Source organism: Schistocerca americana, chromosome 3 (genome assembly GCF_021461395.2).
Source record: "Schistocerca americana isolate TAMUIC-IGC-003095 chromosome 3, iqSchAmer2.1, whole genome shotgun sequence".
Classification (NCBI taxonomy): domain Eukaryota; kingdom Metazoa; phylum Arthropoda; class Insecta; order Orthoptera; family Acrididae; genus Schistocerca; species Schistocerca americana.
The window spans coordinates 826,264,098-826,281,044 of NC_060121.1; the positions used below are offsets into that span (position 1 = coordinate 826,264,098).

At 39.4% G+C, this 16,947-nt stretch overlaps 1 protein-coding gene across 1 annotated transcript in view; it reads left to right on the plus strand.

Annotated features, from left to right (window-relative positions):
* Positions 1-14,378, plus strand: part of LOC124605507 (rac GTPase-activating protein 1) — a 151,292-nt gene extending 136,914 nt beyond the window's left edge. Inside the window, exons 11-12 of the mRNA XM_047137240.1 lie at positions 3,214-3,395; positions 14,236-14,378. Coding sequence (XP_046993196.1) covers positions 3,214-3,395; positions 14,236-14,287 — 234 coding nt within the window. The 3' untranslated portion in view covers positions 14,288-14,378. The remainder of the gene's footprint in view (positions 1-3,213; positions 3,396-14,235) is intronic.
* Positions 14,379-16,947: the final 2,569 nt, after the last annotated feature.

Consider the following 16,947-nt stretch of genomic DNA (forward strand, 5'->3'; position numbering starts at 1 on the left):
AAATCGCCCCCGAACCTTGTATATATCCTGTAACGAAACTGATCTTCTGCCACTCCGACCAATTTCTGGGTAGCACTCCTCTGAAACTTCGAATAAAAACAATTGGATGGACCCCCTTTTGTCAGTGTTAAAAATCTGGAATTGCCGATGCTTTATCATTTTTTCTTCGGCATGGCAAAGGCTTTCGTAATCTCCGTTAGATAAAAATTCACGCGAACGACTAGCTCGTGGCAATTTAATGTTTGAGTTACTTACACCAGTCGGTATCGTGTGCGAATGTGCAGTAACTGGCTCTATAGTCGCTGCCAACTTCTGCTGCTGGCCTGTATTCATTTGTTCTGAGCCTTGTTGTGAAACGCGTATCGACTCTTCTATCGTTTGTTTCCAATGCTCGAAATCAGCACCTAACTGCTGTCGCACTTCCTCAAGTCCTTTCGCAAACAAATTCTCTTCCTGTTTGCCAAATAGACTCTGGAATGCTGCCTTAACATTTTGCTCAACGTTTTCACACAATAGCCTTTTGTTTTCTAATGTGATTTCGGATAATTTGCCCGTTAATACATTAATTTGGTGGTCTATAACATCTTGACGCTCTGTCAGATGTTCAACACTTTCCTTTAGGTTAGTCTGCGTACGTGCCAATTCAGGAAGTTGCGCAATTGCACATGACATGGCACCTTGCTTTTGTACTAATTGCGGAACCATTTCCACCTGTTCCCGTACGGTATCTATCTTAATAGCCACATACTCCTTCATTTCTACACGTATGCGGTGAGTAGATTCCTCACATTGAGCTTTCACCAATTCTATTTGTGCAGTTAATTTTCGTTCCGTCTCTTCGGCCTGATCTTTGAGTTCCTTTGTCTTCGCCTCTATCCGCTGCTCTAATTCGGAAAAACTGTCTTGTAACTGCTGCTTAATCTCAGTTTTCAAATTTTCCTGCCCTTCCGTAACTGAGGCTAATTTCGCGTTCAAATCATTTTGCCCTTCAGTGACTGAGGCTAATTTTGTATTCATATTATTCATGCTCTCGGTTATCATCTGCATCTGTCTCATGATAATGACCAATGGATCTAACCCATGTTGCGTACTTGCCGTTTCATCTCCAGCCGTGTCTACAGGGCGTTCTCTTGTGCTATCTGTAACGATCGGTTCTACAACACTTCTTACTACATCATTATTATCAGTGCTAACAGCTGAAGGCTGTTGCGTGCTGCTCTGCTCTGCTTGACTCATCTTAAACATTGCCCTAGTTAAAACCATATAAATGTTCTACCGTCAATATATATCTCCCTTCTACTGTCACTATATGTAACTCCGTTCACACAAGAGTACTTCTGTGGCTAGTTTCTTACTGTACTTATACAAATAAATGCAACTGGGGCAAGTCAATCAAACTACATCTAGCATGAACACAATTAATCAATGTTCAAATATCCAATAATACTAAATAGAAAAGCGTATACTTCATCTATACTAGCAAGCTGTAATAATAAAATTATAGATCTGGCCTTTTCTCTGCGCCCAGCGTGTTGTTTTATGTTCTTATTTGTAGATCCACTTAATGTGACTGCGAGTATTTCTTCTCTTTTCCAAGCGTCAGTTAAGTTGGCTCGTCATATTTCACATGAAACAGAGAACAAAATTATTTTAACAACATCCAAAAACGTGTCCTGTCACGGATTGGCCATTATAATGGATTATACTGTAAATGATGAAAGTAAGTGAATGCAGCTTGCTGCTAACTTGGTGTAATGTCTCTCACACATAAACCTGTACAGTAAAGTAAGGGCCTCCTGTTTTATCTTTAGGCTGATCCGTGATAAGACAGGCAAACAATTATACTAATGGAGGATTCTGCGTATTTTCTCTAATTTCATTCGCTCTCTCTCTCTCTCTCTCTCTCTCTCTCTCTCTCTCTCTCTCTCTCTGTGTGTGTCCTTTATCTATATACAGTTTTAAATATAATATTTCATTACGTGAACTCAGCCCAATAGAATCTCTGGTGGAGCCCTTCGTCTTAATATTCAGCGGCTGGCTTGCTGTAAAAGATCTTTATATCTATTATTATTGTTAAGCGCTGCATTCAGTTGGGAAAATCGATCGTTAGAACAATTCGTTCATTTTACGACAGATTTAGAATTTCAGATGTGTCCGAAGCCTTTTTGGACGATTTTATAAAATCTCGGTGATTGCAGGCTCTCTTCGTCACAACTGAAACTTCCCCACTAATTACAGGGCCAAGACAATCATCAATGATTCAGACAGAGAACTCATTCGTCATTCACTCTAGAATAAAAGGGTCACAAACCTTATTTCTGAGGAAAATTGTATATTCAATCCATCTCCATTACATGTTCCGTTTTCTGTTGATTCTCAGTCTTACTTAATTTGCGTTTACAATTTTTCTCTCTCTTCAAATAACCCGCTAGTGGCACAAACTTTAATAGCTCGCTTTAGCGAGAAGAAGAGCAAATATGTCTCTTTTAGCAACCCGACAATCTTCCAACAGATACTTCCGAAGCTGTCCTAGTTATCCGTCCATAATAACCATGGAGAATACATATATGTATCTCTGTTATTCCAAAGAATATACGTACTAGAAAAATACCTTGGCGTCGACGAGCTGTCGGCGCATATATTACTAGAAAATCCGATCAGATACTTTTCAAAAGTGAATAAATGTGGATGATTTGATTGACCATTATTAATTATTGCGTGGTAGAGGGTAATTTTCCGTGGGGAGATTACAACGTTTTTGCACATTCGTACGGAAACACCTGATTTTGTTTACATAATTAGTTTTATATGCTTTTGTGGCTATGTTCAAATTTTGAGTTTGATATTAATTTATGCCTGGTAGTTGTAACAGATCGATATGCATCCCCCACTCCCCATGAGAGTATGTGATGTGGCTTCTTAAAGTAATAAGAGAGAATTCTACTGTACAGTTATTCAGCATTGCTCATACCCACGACGGCAGTCTTGTGTTTATTAATGTCCCCTACATGGACAAGGACTTGGTCAAGTGCTGATGGTTGTGTACGTCTATATTCCTTGTTAATTGTAATTAGTCTGCATGAGATAATTGGTAAGTTCGTCAACTGCCACATGGTAGTCTTCTATAATTACTGGTGGATCTTTAGATGTAGTATTTGTTAAGTGTTGTTGCTTCAAAATTTTGGTAGTTAAATTGAGATCTTTTATTTACAGGTTGTTGAAAATTTGATGAGTTTACCTTCAGAATACTGGGCACATTTTGTGAATAATAATTCAACACCAATTAGTTCTCGATCTGACACACTTTTTGCTACACCGTCAGCTACATCATTAAAATGGCAGCATTCAGGTTCTTCAACAAGGAGGTTCTTTAATACTCCACATGGAGGCAACAGGTAATAAATCTTGTTAAGCCTAGCTCTAGTGCATTATGAACCACTTTTACTATGAAACTTCCTGGCAGATTAAAACTGTGTGCCAGACCGAGACTCGAACTCGGGACCTTTGCCTTTCGCGGGAATGTGCTCTACCAACTGAGCTACCCAAGCACGACTCACGTCCCATCCTCACACCTTTACTTCCGTCAGTACCTCGTCTCCTACCTTCCAAGCTTTAAAGAAGCTCTCCTGCGAACCTTGCAGAACTAGCACTCCTGAAAGAAAGGATATTGCGGAGACATGGCTTAGCCACAGCCTTGGGGATGTTTCCAGAATGAGTTATATTGCCAGTTCACTGTTGGTAAATGTTGATAAGCCTCGTTAATAGGTTGCAGGCAAACATCAACGTACTGCTACAATAGTTTGATGTTGAACATCGATGAGTATTAAAAGCCTAACCACACTGTTCACAGTTCTTGCCTAATAATACAGTACGTGTGGCACCATTTCTGAAATAACTTGAGTAGGCATTGTCATTACTTGATCTAACACAGGCTCAATATGTGTTACACTAATTCCATTGTTAAGTTGATGCATTGTTGTTATTGTAACCGCCCGCATCTCGTGGTCGTGCGGTAGCGTTCTCGCTTCCCACGCCCGGGTTCCCGTGTTCGATTCCCGGCGGGGTCAGGGATTTTCTCTGCCTCGTAATGGCTGGGTGTTGTGTGCTGTCCTTAGGTTAGTTAGGTTTAAGTAGTTCTAAGTTATAGGGGACTGATGACCATAGATGTTATGTCCCATAGTGCTCAGAGCCATTTGAACCATTTGTTATTGTAACCAATACGAATGAAAATTGGCCATGGGCTGACTATCTTGGGACCAAAATTCAACCCTTTATCTGTCCTCACAATAATAGGCACTGAACCTATACATCGTTCGATGTTTAAGTTACAGAAATTACTATTGAAGCATAATTCATTCAGTTACTTGAATACCATCGAAAAATTGCTTCTTTGTAACAGTTCCTTGTGTCGTAAAGGTTAGGCTGAATTATTTGTTTAAATAATGAAATTAACAGATATAATTGTACAAACAATACTTCTGACAAATCTGGTAATTATTTTGGAATTAATTAAGGGTTGGCTTTGCTAATATGTTTTTAAATAGAGCCAAATAAATACGTTGAGAATCCTAGTAGTTCTTTTTCCAAATATTCATAATTAGTGCATAATTTATATTTGTTTTTAAGTCAACAACATAATCGAACTCATGAAACAATTGCCGATTTCACCCCATAACAAGTATTAACTAGGAATGGTCAAAATAAATTGGGAAATTAATTACATACACAAAACTAAGCACAAAATTAGACCCAGTGCATATATTCCTTAAGACTGAGGGCCAACCTTTCTCGTTTATGGAAATGCAGATCATACTTCTGCATGTTTATGGAAATTCTGCAAAAATGAAAATAAAATGAATTTAAGGAGGCAGATGGAAAAACAAGAAAAGAGGTAGAGAAATCCCAACTTGCTTCGTCACAAACTCTTTAGGGAAATATATTTGTAGGTTGCACAGCGTGCGAAATATTTGTGACAGTGAAGAGTATGAATGTTATTGCTCATTGTTTCACTTTGCAGCAATTCAAGCTGTCCTCTTGAGTTCCTGCCTAACCACATGTTTAGAAATTGCCGCATATTTGGAAATGAAAAGTGAAGTATTTGTGACAAGGAACAATATGAGCTTTATTGCTGCTCACTTAACTCACAGGAGTGTAAGGTACCCTGTTGGATTTCTGCCTAAGCACATACTCAGAAATCTCTCAGATTCAGAAATAAACAGGCAAATATTTATTTCATGGTTCATTCTCTAACCAGGCAGAAATGTTTGACAACATCGAATATTGCAGAACGTATTGTATTATGATCATAACGAATGTGATAACGATGCTAAGTTAAAGAAAATATTATCACACAGTGAGTTGCGAACCTATAACCTGTAAGTCAGCTAACCATGTCGTTATTCATTACACTAAAACCCACTGATCTAAATTTTGTATTGCGCATTCATCATCATCATCATCATCATCATCTTGGACAGTTTCCAGCCACTGGCTGGGTCTGTCGGGAACACAAGCCTCTCCATCGTGTTCTGTCTTTCCACCATTCCCCCTCTTCCACCTTCGTCCAGTTCTCTCCTCTACTCGTCACACATTCCTTCACTCCCTTCACCCATCTATCTCTTGGTCTTCCCCTGGGCCTCTTCCCCTCCAGTTGCAGATCAAACATCCTCTTTGGAATTCTTCCCTCATCCATTCTCTTGATGTGTCCATACCACTGCAGTCTTGATTTTTCTATCCTGTCCTGTACTGGTTCCTCCTTTAGTCTTCCCCTCACATACACATTTCGCAATCTGTCTCGTCTTGTTACACTCAACCTGCTCCTCTGGAACTTCATTTCACTAGCTTGTATTCTACTTTTGTCGCTTTTGTGCATTACCCATGTCTCACTTCCGTATGCCAATATGGGGACAAAGTAGGTTCGGTATATAATTCCCTTGGATTTCTGTGGCACCTCCTTGCTCCAAATAAGCCCCCTAATGCATTTGAAGAACTGCCCTGCTTTTCTGCTCCTTTCATTTATTTCCATTGCGTTTCCCCCCTTACTTTCAATCATGCTTCCCAGGTACTTGAAGTTCTCTACCACTTGTAGTTTTTCCCCTCCACAAGTTATATCCACATTTGGCCTATTCTTCTTCCTTGTTGTGACAATTATTTCACTTTTCTTTGCAGAGAAATGCATTCCATATTGTGCTGCCGTTGCCTCCCATACATCTAACTGCTCTTGCACCTGCTTCTCGCAATTTCCCCATAACATCAGGTCATCGGCAAAAAGCACTGCTTTCATTTTATGATCTCCAATTGCATCTGATACTTGCTGTAGGATTTCATCCATAACAATAATAAACAATAAAGGCGAAAGTGCACTTCCCTGTCGCAGCCCATTTTCCAGCTTGAACCATGCAGTACGTTCCCTCCCCACTTTCACACAACTCTCACTTCCCTCATACATTTTTCTGACTTTTCGTGTTATCTCTTCATCTATCCCTTTTGCGTTCAGCACATCCCAGAGCTTGTCCCTATAGATACTGTCATACGCCTTCTCAATATCTAAAAAGGCCATGATTAAGTCCTTCCCGTACTCATAGTGCCTTTCCTTCAGTTGCCTTACCGCAAATATGAGGTCCGTTGTTGATCTTCCCGGTCTGAATCCATACTGCTCCTCTTGCAGTCTACTTTCAATACTGCTTCTTATTCTCTTCTCCAGGATCTTTTCATAGATTTTTCCACAGTGGCATAGCAGGGTGATTCCTCTGTAGTTCTCACATCTCCTTTTATCCCCTTTCTTGAAGATCGGGACTATAATTCCTTTCTTCCAATCCTCAGGAATTCTGTTCTCCTTCCACACCACCCTCAGCACTCTGTATAGCCACTGGGTTCCTACTTCTCCTGCTGCTCGTATCATATCCACTGTTACTTCGTCCCAACCTGGTGCCTTGCCCCCTTTCATCCTCTTTATGGCTTCTTCCACTTCATTCCAAGTTAGATCATCAATTTCCCCACTATTATAATTGTCTGCTGCCTTAGGCTCTCCATCGCTGTTAGTTACCCGCTTGACGGCATTCAACAGATCTTCAAAGTACTCCTTCCAAATCTTTTTGAGCTCATGCATTTCCTCCAAAACTCTTCCATTATTATCCATGATCCTCAGGCACTCGCTGCCTCGTCCGCTACTCCCCACCCCTCATTTTGCTCCTGGAAAACCTTCATACAGCAAGAGAAAACAAAACATGTAACAACTGTATACAGTGGAAGACACAATGCGACACACAAATATACACTTGGGCCATGCAGCAGTGGCGTGTCGTAGTTGCCCAGAACATCGTTTCCTATGATTTGTTCAAATGGTTCAAATGGCTCTGAGCACTATGCGACTTAACTTCTGAGGTCATCAGTCGCCTAGTACTTAGAACTAATTAAACCTAACTAACCTAAGGACATCACACACATCCATGCCTGAGGCAGGATTCGAACCTGCGACCGTAGCGGTCGCTTGGCTCCAGACTGTAGTGCCTAGAACCGCACGGCCACTCCGGCCGGCCCTATGATCTCTACGGACACTGCTATGGATAGATGTTCCCATGTTTTGAAAGATGTTTCCAAATGGTGTCCACATGAAGTAGCCAGAAACATGTTTCAAAAACGTATTTCAAGCTTTGTGTGTATGTGGTTTGAAGTCTACTCGCCCAAATAAAACTGCCTTTGACTATGGGAGGGAACCCCACCCCACCCCACCCCTGAACTCCCATTAAATTCCGACATCTTTCACCATATTTCACAGTTTTTGTTTAATTCACCATGTTCATTGATATTTTTCTTTTTTGCAGGTGAATGCAAGGGTAAGATGTCTCAAAGATGGGTTTTGACATATATTTTGTGGTTGTCACGTGTCGGAAAATAGTGCTGTTACCTTGTACCCAGATATCTATTTCAATTTTTTGATGAGTTTTTATTTGATGTTACACATCTGTGATTTTTAAAGAACAGAGGAAATTCCTTACCACAAATTATTGCATAAACATTGTATTGCACATTTAATTTCCTTCACTTATACAGATTATATACACTGTATTGGTAAGGGTTACAAGTTTTAATCGTATCACATTCTTAGGCTCTTATTTTGGGAGCTTTAATGTTTTCCTCAATTTTGCAGTTTTTAAGTCTGGACCCCACAAAAACGTAAAACACATGTTTCACTGAGATCACTTAAGAAAAAAGGTATTAGTTGCAGAGTTGTTGTTGTTGTTATCTTCAGTCCTGATACTGGTTTGATGCAGCTGTCCATGCTACTCTATCCTGTGCAAGGTTCTTCAAATCCCAGTACCTACTGCAGCCTACATCCTTCTGAATCTGCTTAGTGTATTCATCTCTTGGTCTCCTTCCACGCTGCCCTCCAATACTAAATTGGTGATCCCTTGATACCTCAGAACATGTTCTACCAACCGATCCCTTCTTCTGGTTAAGTTGTGCCACAAACTCCTCTTCTCCCCAATTCTATTCAATACCTCCTCATTACTTATGTGATCTACCCATTTAACCATCAGCATTCTTGTGTAGCACCACACTTAGAAAACTTCTATTCTCTTCTTGTCTAAACTATTTATTGTCCATGTTTCACTTCCATAGATGTCTACACTCCATACAAATACTTTCAGAAACGACTTCCTGACACTTAAATCTATACTCGATGTTAACAAATTTCTCTTCTTCAGAAACGCTTTCCTTGCCATTGCCAGTCTACATTTTATATCCTCTCTACTTCGACCATCATCAGTTATTTTGCTCCCCAAATAGCAAAACTCCTTTACTATTTTAAGCGTCTCCTTTCCTAATCTAATTCCCGCAGCATCATCCGATTTAATTCGACTACTTTCCATTATTCTCGTTTTGCTTTTGTTGATGTTCATCTTATACCCTCCTTTCAAGACACTGTCCATTCCGTTCAGCTGCTCTTCCAAGTCTTTTGCTGTCTCTGACAGAATTACAATGTCATAGGCGAACCTCAAAGTTTTTATTTCTTCTCCATGGATTTTAGTACCTACTCCGAACTTTCCTTTTGTTTCCTTTACTGCTTGCTCAGTATACAGATTGAATAGCATCGGGGAGAGGCTACAACCATGTCCACTCACTTCCCAACCACTGCTTCCCTTTCATGTCCCTCGACTCTTATAACTGCCATCTGCTTTCTGTACAAATTGTAAATAGTCTTTCGCTCCCTGTATTTTACCCCTGCCACCTTCAGAATTTGAAAGAGAGTATTCCAGTCAACTTTGTCAAAAGCTTTCTCTAAGTCTACAAATGCTAGAAACGTAGGTTTGCCTTTCCTTAATCTATTTTCTAAGATAAGTTGTAGGGTCAGTATTGCCTCACGTGTTCCAACGTTTCTACAGAATCCAAACTGACCTTCCCCGAGGTCGGCTTCTACCATTTTTTCCAGTTGTCCGTAAAGAATTCACGTTAGTATTTTGCAGCTGTGACTTATTAAACTGATAGTTCGGTAATTTTCACATCTGTCAACACCTGTTTTCTTTGGGATGGGAATTATTATATTCTTCTTGAAGTCTGAGGGAATTTCGCCTGTCTCATACATCTTGCTCACCAGATGGTAGAGTTTTGTCAGGACTGGCTCTCCCAAGGCCGTCAGTTGTTCTAATGGAATGTTGTCTACTCCCAGGGCCTTGTTTCGACTCAGGTCTTTCAGCGCTCTGTCAAACTCTTCACGCATTGTCATATCTCCCATTTCATCTTCATCTACCTCCTCTTCCATTTCCATAATATTGTCCTCAAGAACATCGCCCCTGTATAGACGCTCTATATACTCCTTTAACCTTTCTGCTTTCCCTTCTTTGCTTAGAACTGGGTTTCCATTAGAGCTCTTGATATTCATGCAAATGGTTCTCTTTTCTCCAAAGGTCTCTTTAATTTTCCTGTAGGCAGTATCTATCTTACCCCTAGTGAGATAAGCCTCTACATCCTTACATTTGTCCTAGCCATCCCTTCTTAGGCATTTTGCACTTCCTGTCGATCTCATTTTTGAGATGTTTGTATTCCTTTTTGCCTGCTTCATTTACTGCATTTTTATATTTTCTCCTTTCATCAATTAAATTCAATATTTCTTCTGTTACCCAAGGATTTCTACTAGCCCTCGTCTTTTTACCTACTTGCTCTTCTGCTGCCTTCACTACTTCATCCCTCAGAGCTACCCATTCTTCTTCTACTGTATTTCTTTCTACCATTTGTGACAATTGTTCCGTTATGCTCTCCCTGAAATGAGATGTTTGTATAGCCTCTGGTTTAATCAGTTTGTCCAGGTCCCATGTCCTTAAATTCCCACCTTTTTTTGCAGTTTCTTCAGTTTTAATCTACAGTTCATAACCAATAGATTGTGGTCAGAGTCCACATCTGCCCCTGGAAATGTCTTACAATTTAAAATCTGGTTCCGAAATCTCTGTCTTACCATTATATAATCTATCTGAAACCTTCTAGTATCACCAGGGTTCTTCCATGTATACAACCTTCTTTCATGATTCTTGAACCAAGTGTTAACTATGCTTAAGTTATGCTATGTGCAAAATTCTACCAGTTGGCTTCCTCTTTCAATTCTTAGCCCCAATCCATATTCACCTACTACGTTCCATCTCTTTCTTTTCCTACTGTTGAATTCCAGTCGCCCATGACTATTACATTTTTGTCTCCCTTCACTACCTGAATAATTTCTTTTATCTCATCAGACATTTCATCAATTTCTTCATCATCTGCAGAGCTAGTTGGCATATAAACTTGTACTACTGTAGTAGGCGTGGGCTGCATGTCTATCTTGGCCACAATAATGTGTTCACTATGCCATTTGTAGTAGCTTACCCGCACTCCTATTTTTATTCATTATTAAACCTACTCCTGCATTACCCGTATCTGATTTTGCATTTATAACCCTGTATTCACCTGACCAAATGTCTTGTTCCTCCTGCCACCGAACTTCACTAATTCCCACTATATCTAACTTTAACCTAACCATTCCCCCCCTCCCCCCACTTTAAAGGTGACCTGTGAAGTCGCAGACAGGCACAACGAAAAGTCTGTTACGGATAAATAGTTTTTGGCCAAAGTCTTCTTGAGCAAAGTTTGTGTGCGCACGTGCACACACACACACACACACACACACACACACACACACACACACACACCGCTACCATCAGCAGCTGTGACCTAACTGTGACTATCACTTGAATAGCAATCTGGAGTGGGGTGGGGTGGGGAAGGGGAGGGATGGCAGGGTGCGGGTAGGTGGAGAGGAGTGCTGTCTGGCATTGGGGGGGGGGGGGAGGGGGGGGACACAGTTTAAAACGAAAGGATCAGGGAAGGGGATAGGATAGGTGGGTATGTTGGCTGAGGGAATGGCAGGATAAACGGGTGGAAACTGTTGGGAGGAGGTTATGGAGACAGTGGATTACTGTAGGTTGAGGCTGGCATAATTTTGAGACTGGAGAATGTGTTGGAAGGATTGCGCAGTTCAGAAATAGAAGTGGAGCCCCACCTTGTGAAGCTACCTTTGAAATAAAGCATGTTAATTCAACTGCCCTGACAAAGGTTGTGGTTCATTTGTTCCTGTCCAGGGTGGTATTGGGTGGTGAAGGGGCACTCTTTTGTAGCTGGCTCCTGGGAGTGGTGGGAGGATTGAGTTGTGTGTGGGAAATGGCATGGAAGTCTGTTTGAAGAATAGGTCCTGGGGATATTGTTTGTCTTTAAGGCCTTGGTGAGACCTTGAGCATGCTGGGAAAGTGTTCAGATACGCTTTCCCTGGATGGCAAGGCTGTATGGGAGGGATTCTTTTGGTGTTGAAGAGTCGGCGGCTGTCAAAATGTAAGAACTATGTGTGGTTAGTGGGTTTAATGTGGACAGAAGTGTGGATGGAGCCACCAGGGAGGAAGTGATGAACATCTAAGACGACAGTATGCTGGGTTAAGGAGGCATAGGAGGATGCCATGTGGGTGCCCATGACTGTGCCACTGATTTGTTTGTTTACTTTCCTGCATGGCACCCTCCTATGCCAACCTGTTTATGGGTCTTCTAGAGGAAACCTTCCTAGCCTCCCAAAACCGCAAACCCCTGGTCTGGTTTGTTGACGATACCTCCTCGATCTGAACTCTGGGCCAAGACACCCTATCATCATTTCTTCAGAACCTCAACTCCTCCCCCATCTGCTTCAACTGATTTACCTCCCCCTTCCCCACCCCACTCCAGATGGTTATACATGTGATACTCGCTGCCAGAGTTAGCAGTCATGTGTGCATGACTTCTGCTTGTGGGAATATGTTTATTTTTTCTTTGCTGATGAAGGCTTTGGCTGAAAGCTATTAATCTGTAGCAGAATTTTCGTTGTGCCTATCTGAAACTCCACAAGTCACCTTTACAGTTTGTAGCAATCTATTCTTTTCCCAATATTGAAGGTACTGCTTCCAAATGAAATAACTAAAGACGTATTATACCAGTTTGAATTTCAGTGTAAAGAAAGTCAAAGTGCACATTTTTTTACCCTCCGATTTTAGAAGCAATCTGACAAGACTGAAAGTGAACATACATTTCAACTCTCTACAACCCCTCCCTCTTTGCACCCCTCAATTCTTTCCATTTCGTAACTGGCAAATTCATATAGACTGATAAAGCTTGTGAGCACGTGCTCAGCCAGGACTTGCTCATATATTTTTGCTTTTACTGGCTGAGCTTGCCAGTTGTAAGTGTTGGTTCAAGGAGCCAAGAAAAATTCTTCAGTGCACTTAGTTTTGTATCACCTGCTTTTCACACTTTTCTTGTAAAAACATCGTTTCAGTACATTTTTACTTTTTTAACTGTCCATGATGACTAATCAGGTTTTTTCTGTTGCTGCTCGTGGTTGGTCACTTGTCATGTATTCCATTATATGGCATGCTCCCAACAATTTTTTCTTGCTGTTCTTTAACCAAAATTATATCACGTAAATGTGAGGTACGTTACTGCAGGATTCTCGAACAACTATCGTTTTTCTGAATTTTCATTTCTGTTTGAGATTTGAAGTCTGTTTTCTACTTGAGTCACTCAGATATTTGGCTGCAGTTGCTCATATTGTTGAACTTCATGTGTGGTAGACCAACTCTTGATTTTATGGTCACTAAAAACTTAATTTGACTTGTAGTGGGTGGTAATTTGTGTGTACATTTATAATGAACTCGGAACCAGAAAGCCCGCTGAAAAGTGTTACATCGGTAAGTAATAGTAGGATATAAAGTTCCAAAGGGTCACAGAAAACTTACAGAATTACAACTTTAGCACTTCATACCTCTGTTCTCGTTAAATAGAGGTGGATGTCCTTAAACTTTTAGTTGCCTATGTTTAACAGAGGTGTTTGAATAGTCGTCCGTAGTCTCATTTGCAGTACTGTGAAATACCATCATTATTTTATTGATGGTCTTATTCTAGCTGCCAAAGATTGTTACACGGGCTCTTCAGGAAGACACATGGCATTATGGATGATGGGAGTCACAGGAATAGAAGTCACAAGATAGTTCAATATTTCAAACAGTTGTTCAGTTCATTCAGGTTACTAAGAGTCCAGCAGAAATGGGGCATACACTGTTATTGTTGTTACATTTCTGTTAAGTCTTCACTGTGCTTAGTGAAGTATGTTCGTTTCTTGTTCTGCAATTGATTAGGTTTTTTGAGCTACCCAAAATCAGTGAAGAGAGAAATTAAAAATAATTAACACACTATATTATATTGGTAAACTAGAACAGAGATAAGTGAGGTTAGTAATAATTAAGTGTCCTCAGATTTGTATCAATTCAGCTATGCCATCAGTCACCACACTCAAGTGTCTTCTTAGAGAGCACTGATGTGGTAAGTAGTACTTCGCTTCATTGTCATGGACTACAGTTTACAGGGTTTATCTTTCACGAAGAGGAGCTAATTATTTCCTTAGTGTTGAACTATTCGTGTCACTGCCAGTTTACCTACCATTTCTCCACTTCTGTAAATACATTCTTGTTTGCCACTCAAAATGCAAATGTTTTCAGCATTATTTATCTGTGGTTATAGTTACAGTTTTGTTAATCTAATTTCTTGCCACTAGGTGTGGAGTATGCTTTTGTAATTGTTTCTCTTTCCCTCATTTCAGTGTTGTAGATAATCTGACCCATTGAACTGTACCATACATATTTTGTTTTGAATTTGTTTTAATTCTGTTATTTCTTTCTTTCTGTCTACCAGGCCATTTGGAGGCAAAAAATTCTTCACGGACTCGCCCATGCAGAAGGAGTAGGAGGCAGAAGGAATATAGCTCCTTGTTCTGAAATGTGTAACAAAGTGTACAAACTTTAATTTTAATGAAGTAAATGTTATTACACCAAACAGTTGTCAGGATATGTTTGTTCGTTCATTCATTCACACATCATGTTCAATAAATCTCATTGTGAAGGAGAACATTCATGGATGTAGAATTAGTGTCAAGTTACACATTAACAGGCAGAAGCTGCCGCTACAGGCTGCATCTGTGAAGTATTTTGACTACAAATCACTACTGCTGAACTAATCACATTGATAACAGTATTAATTACTGCCTTGTGACTGTAAATATGTATATTAGGAGAAAGAGGCACTTTCAAGAAGGAAGAAAATCACTCCTCCTCCACCTTGGCTTTAGCTCTTACTGTTGCTTGAATTACATAATTTAAACGAACTGGTCGGGAAGTGTGGTTGAACTTCTGTTTGTACAGTTAGAAGTTATGCAGTATGTTGTACATTTCGAAGGATGTTGTTAAACTGTGTAAACTATCACATTGTCTAAATTGCTTATCACATCAGATGGTAATTTTTAATTATAAGAGTTTGCACAGTAAAGTTAATAATGTAAAAGTACAAAATGTACCTATGTGTTCTAGCTGTTTCTCTTACTTCGATTTGTTGTGTACATTATATTAGTTTTGCTGTGTGTGTAATATACAGTAACTCTTGACGAGGTGGATAACTAGAAATAACATTATATTGTAAAATAATATTAATTATGTGTAATATTGTTTTAATGCATTATTTCCATTTAAATCTGAGCATTGCATAAACCATTTGATCAGAAATTTATGTGAGACTACTCACATTCTAAGTTGATAATTGAAGCAGCTTGTAGGTATCTGGGTTGTTACACTTCCATAATGTATGTGTACGATTTGATGATACATCCTTCAAACTACTAAGTCTGATTTGCTTTCTTATCAGTAACATCAATTCTGAGCCAAGTTTCATAAATTCCTGTTTAGTAACTGAAGAGTTACTGCAAATTTTTATGTTGAAATCTACCAGTGAGTTGTGCGGTAGATTTATTACTTTCCCTTGTGTCCAGCAAAAGCCTTAGTTTGAAGTAATATGTTTGCCTGGAATCATTTCTTCCTACCCTTTCTGTGTAATGCACGTAAAAAAGATCATTGTTACTATTATTTTAAAAAAATATTCTGGTAATTCCGTCCAGACATTATTAATTACATGCTGTAAAAAAGAAAGTTCTCCAGCTAAAACTGAATAAAAGTTTTTAAAATACGGAGTGTGTATGTTCTGCCACCCATCAAAGTTACAAAGCTTTGAATTTGCTAAAGTGAATGTTTCAATATTTTTGTTTCCTCTACATCTAATCACAAACAATGAATTAGGGCAAAGTAATTGGAAGATGTTAAAAAATTCTAAAGAAAGATCATGCTACCACTCTAGTATAGATGAGCGTACAAATTTGCTTCAGCTGTTAGCACTTCCATGTATAATTATTGGTGGTGGTGTGGTTGTTAGGGTGAAACAAAGAGCAGCTAAATCAACAAAAGGTCCCACAAGTTGTTACCAGTACGGCAGAATGAGATTCAAAAGCAACTTAATACACTTACCTTCTCAAAGCCAATGAAAAGTACGGACAAAATTAAATCAGGTTTGTCATGTCTTGGCATTGTTCTCTGAACTGTCCATCTTAAAATAAGATCCACAAGGCTGTATAAATGCAACATGCATTGGTACAGGAAAAATTTAATGATTGGTAACACCTGTGCTGTGTTCTTTATTGTGATGACCTAATGAATGGAAGCAAAAGAAGTGCATTTCTTCAAAGCTGAGCTCTGCAAATGTTATCAAACTTCTTGGAGTAAGTGTTGATGTCACAGGTGGCATATGTACAGTTTCAACCAGAATGTTCAAAAAACTTTTAACCTCTGACTGTAAGATTTCTGTTAGCTATGCCCATCAAGAAAAGATAGGCCCCTTCTGATTACATCAGGAAAAAAGGTTTGTTGCCCTTGAAAAAAGCTACAAGTATAGCCAGAAGATACATGCAAAAAGAAAGCCGCACTTCAGTCATGATAATAGTACTAATATAGAAATATTTTTGCATTTCTTATGCAAAATGCATTTAATAAAATCATAGTTCAACAGTAGCAATTTCAAGATGATTTTTTAAATCTCTTTCAGATTGTTTCTGAAACGAACTAATCCTTTTGTGGTTCAAAATAAATAAATCACATAGGTGATAATATTTAGCATTATCGCATCAGAGTATTCGCAAACTTGATTTTAAAAACTATGGCACGTTTACTTACTGTGAACTTAAAAGAATACTCTTGTAACTGCTGGAATTAGGCAGAAATACTACTCTGCAGAATTACTAAAGGGCACTCAATACACAGTCCAAGAATTATTGCAGTCCTGTACAGTGAGTCAACAGACGAGTGCCCTTATATTGTGAATATGTCTTAAATGTTTTGCATGTTTTTCTGTTTGAGGTATAATCTGTGTTTTTGTAATTGTTAAGTGTAGAATCAGTCTGTAGCATAGTCGTCATTTCTTCTGAACAGCTTGCTCAGGCATCAGCCTGCATTGGTGACACTTCAGGATGGTAACAAGTTGCATATCTAGGTTTCTGTTGGTACTTTTACAGTTTACTTCTTCAGTTAT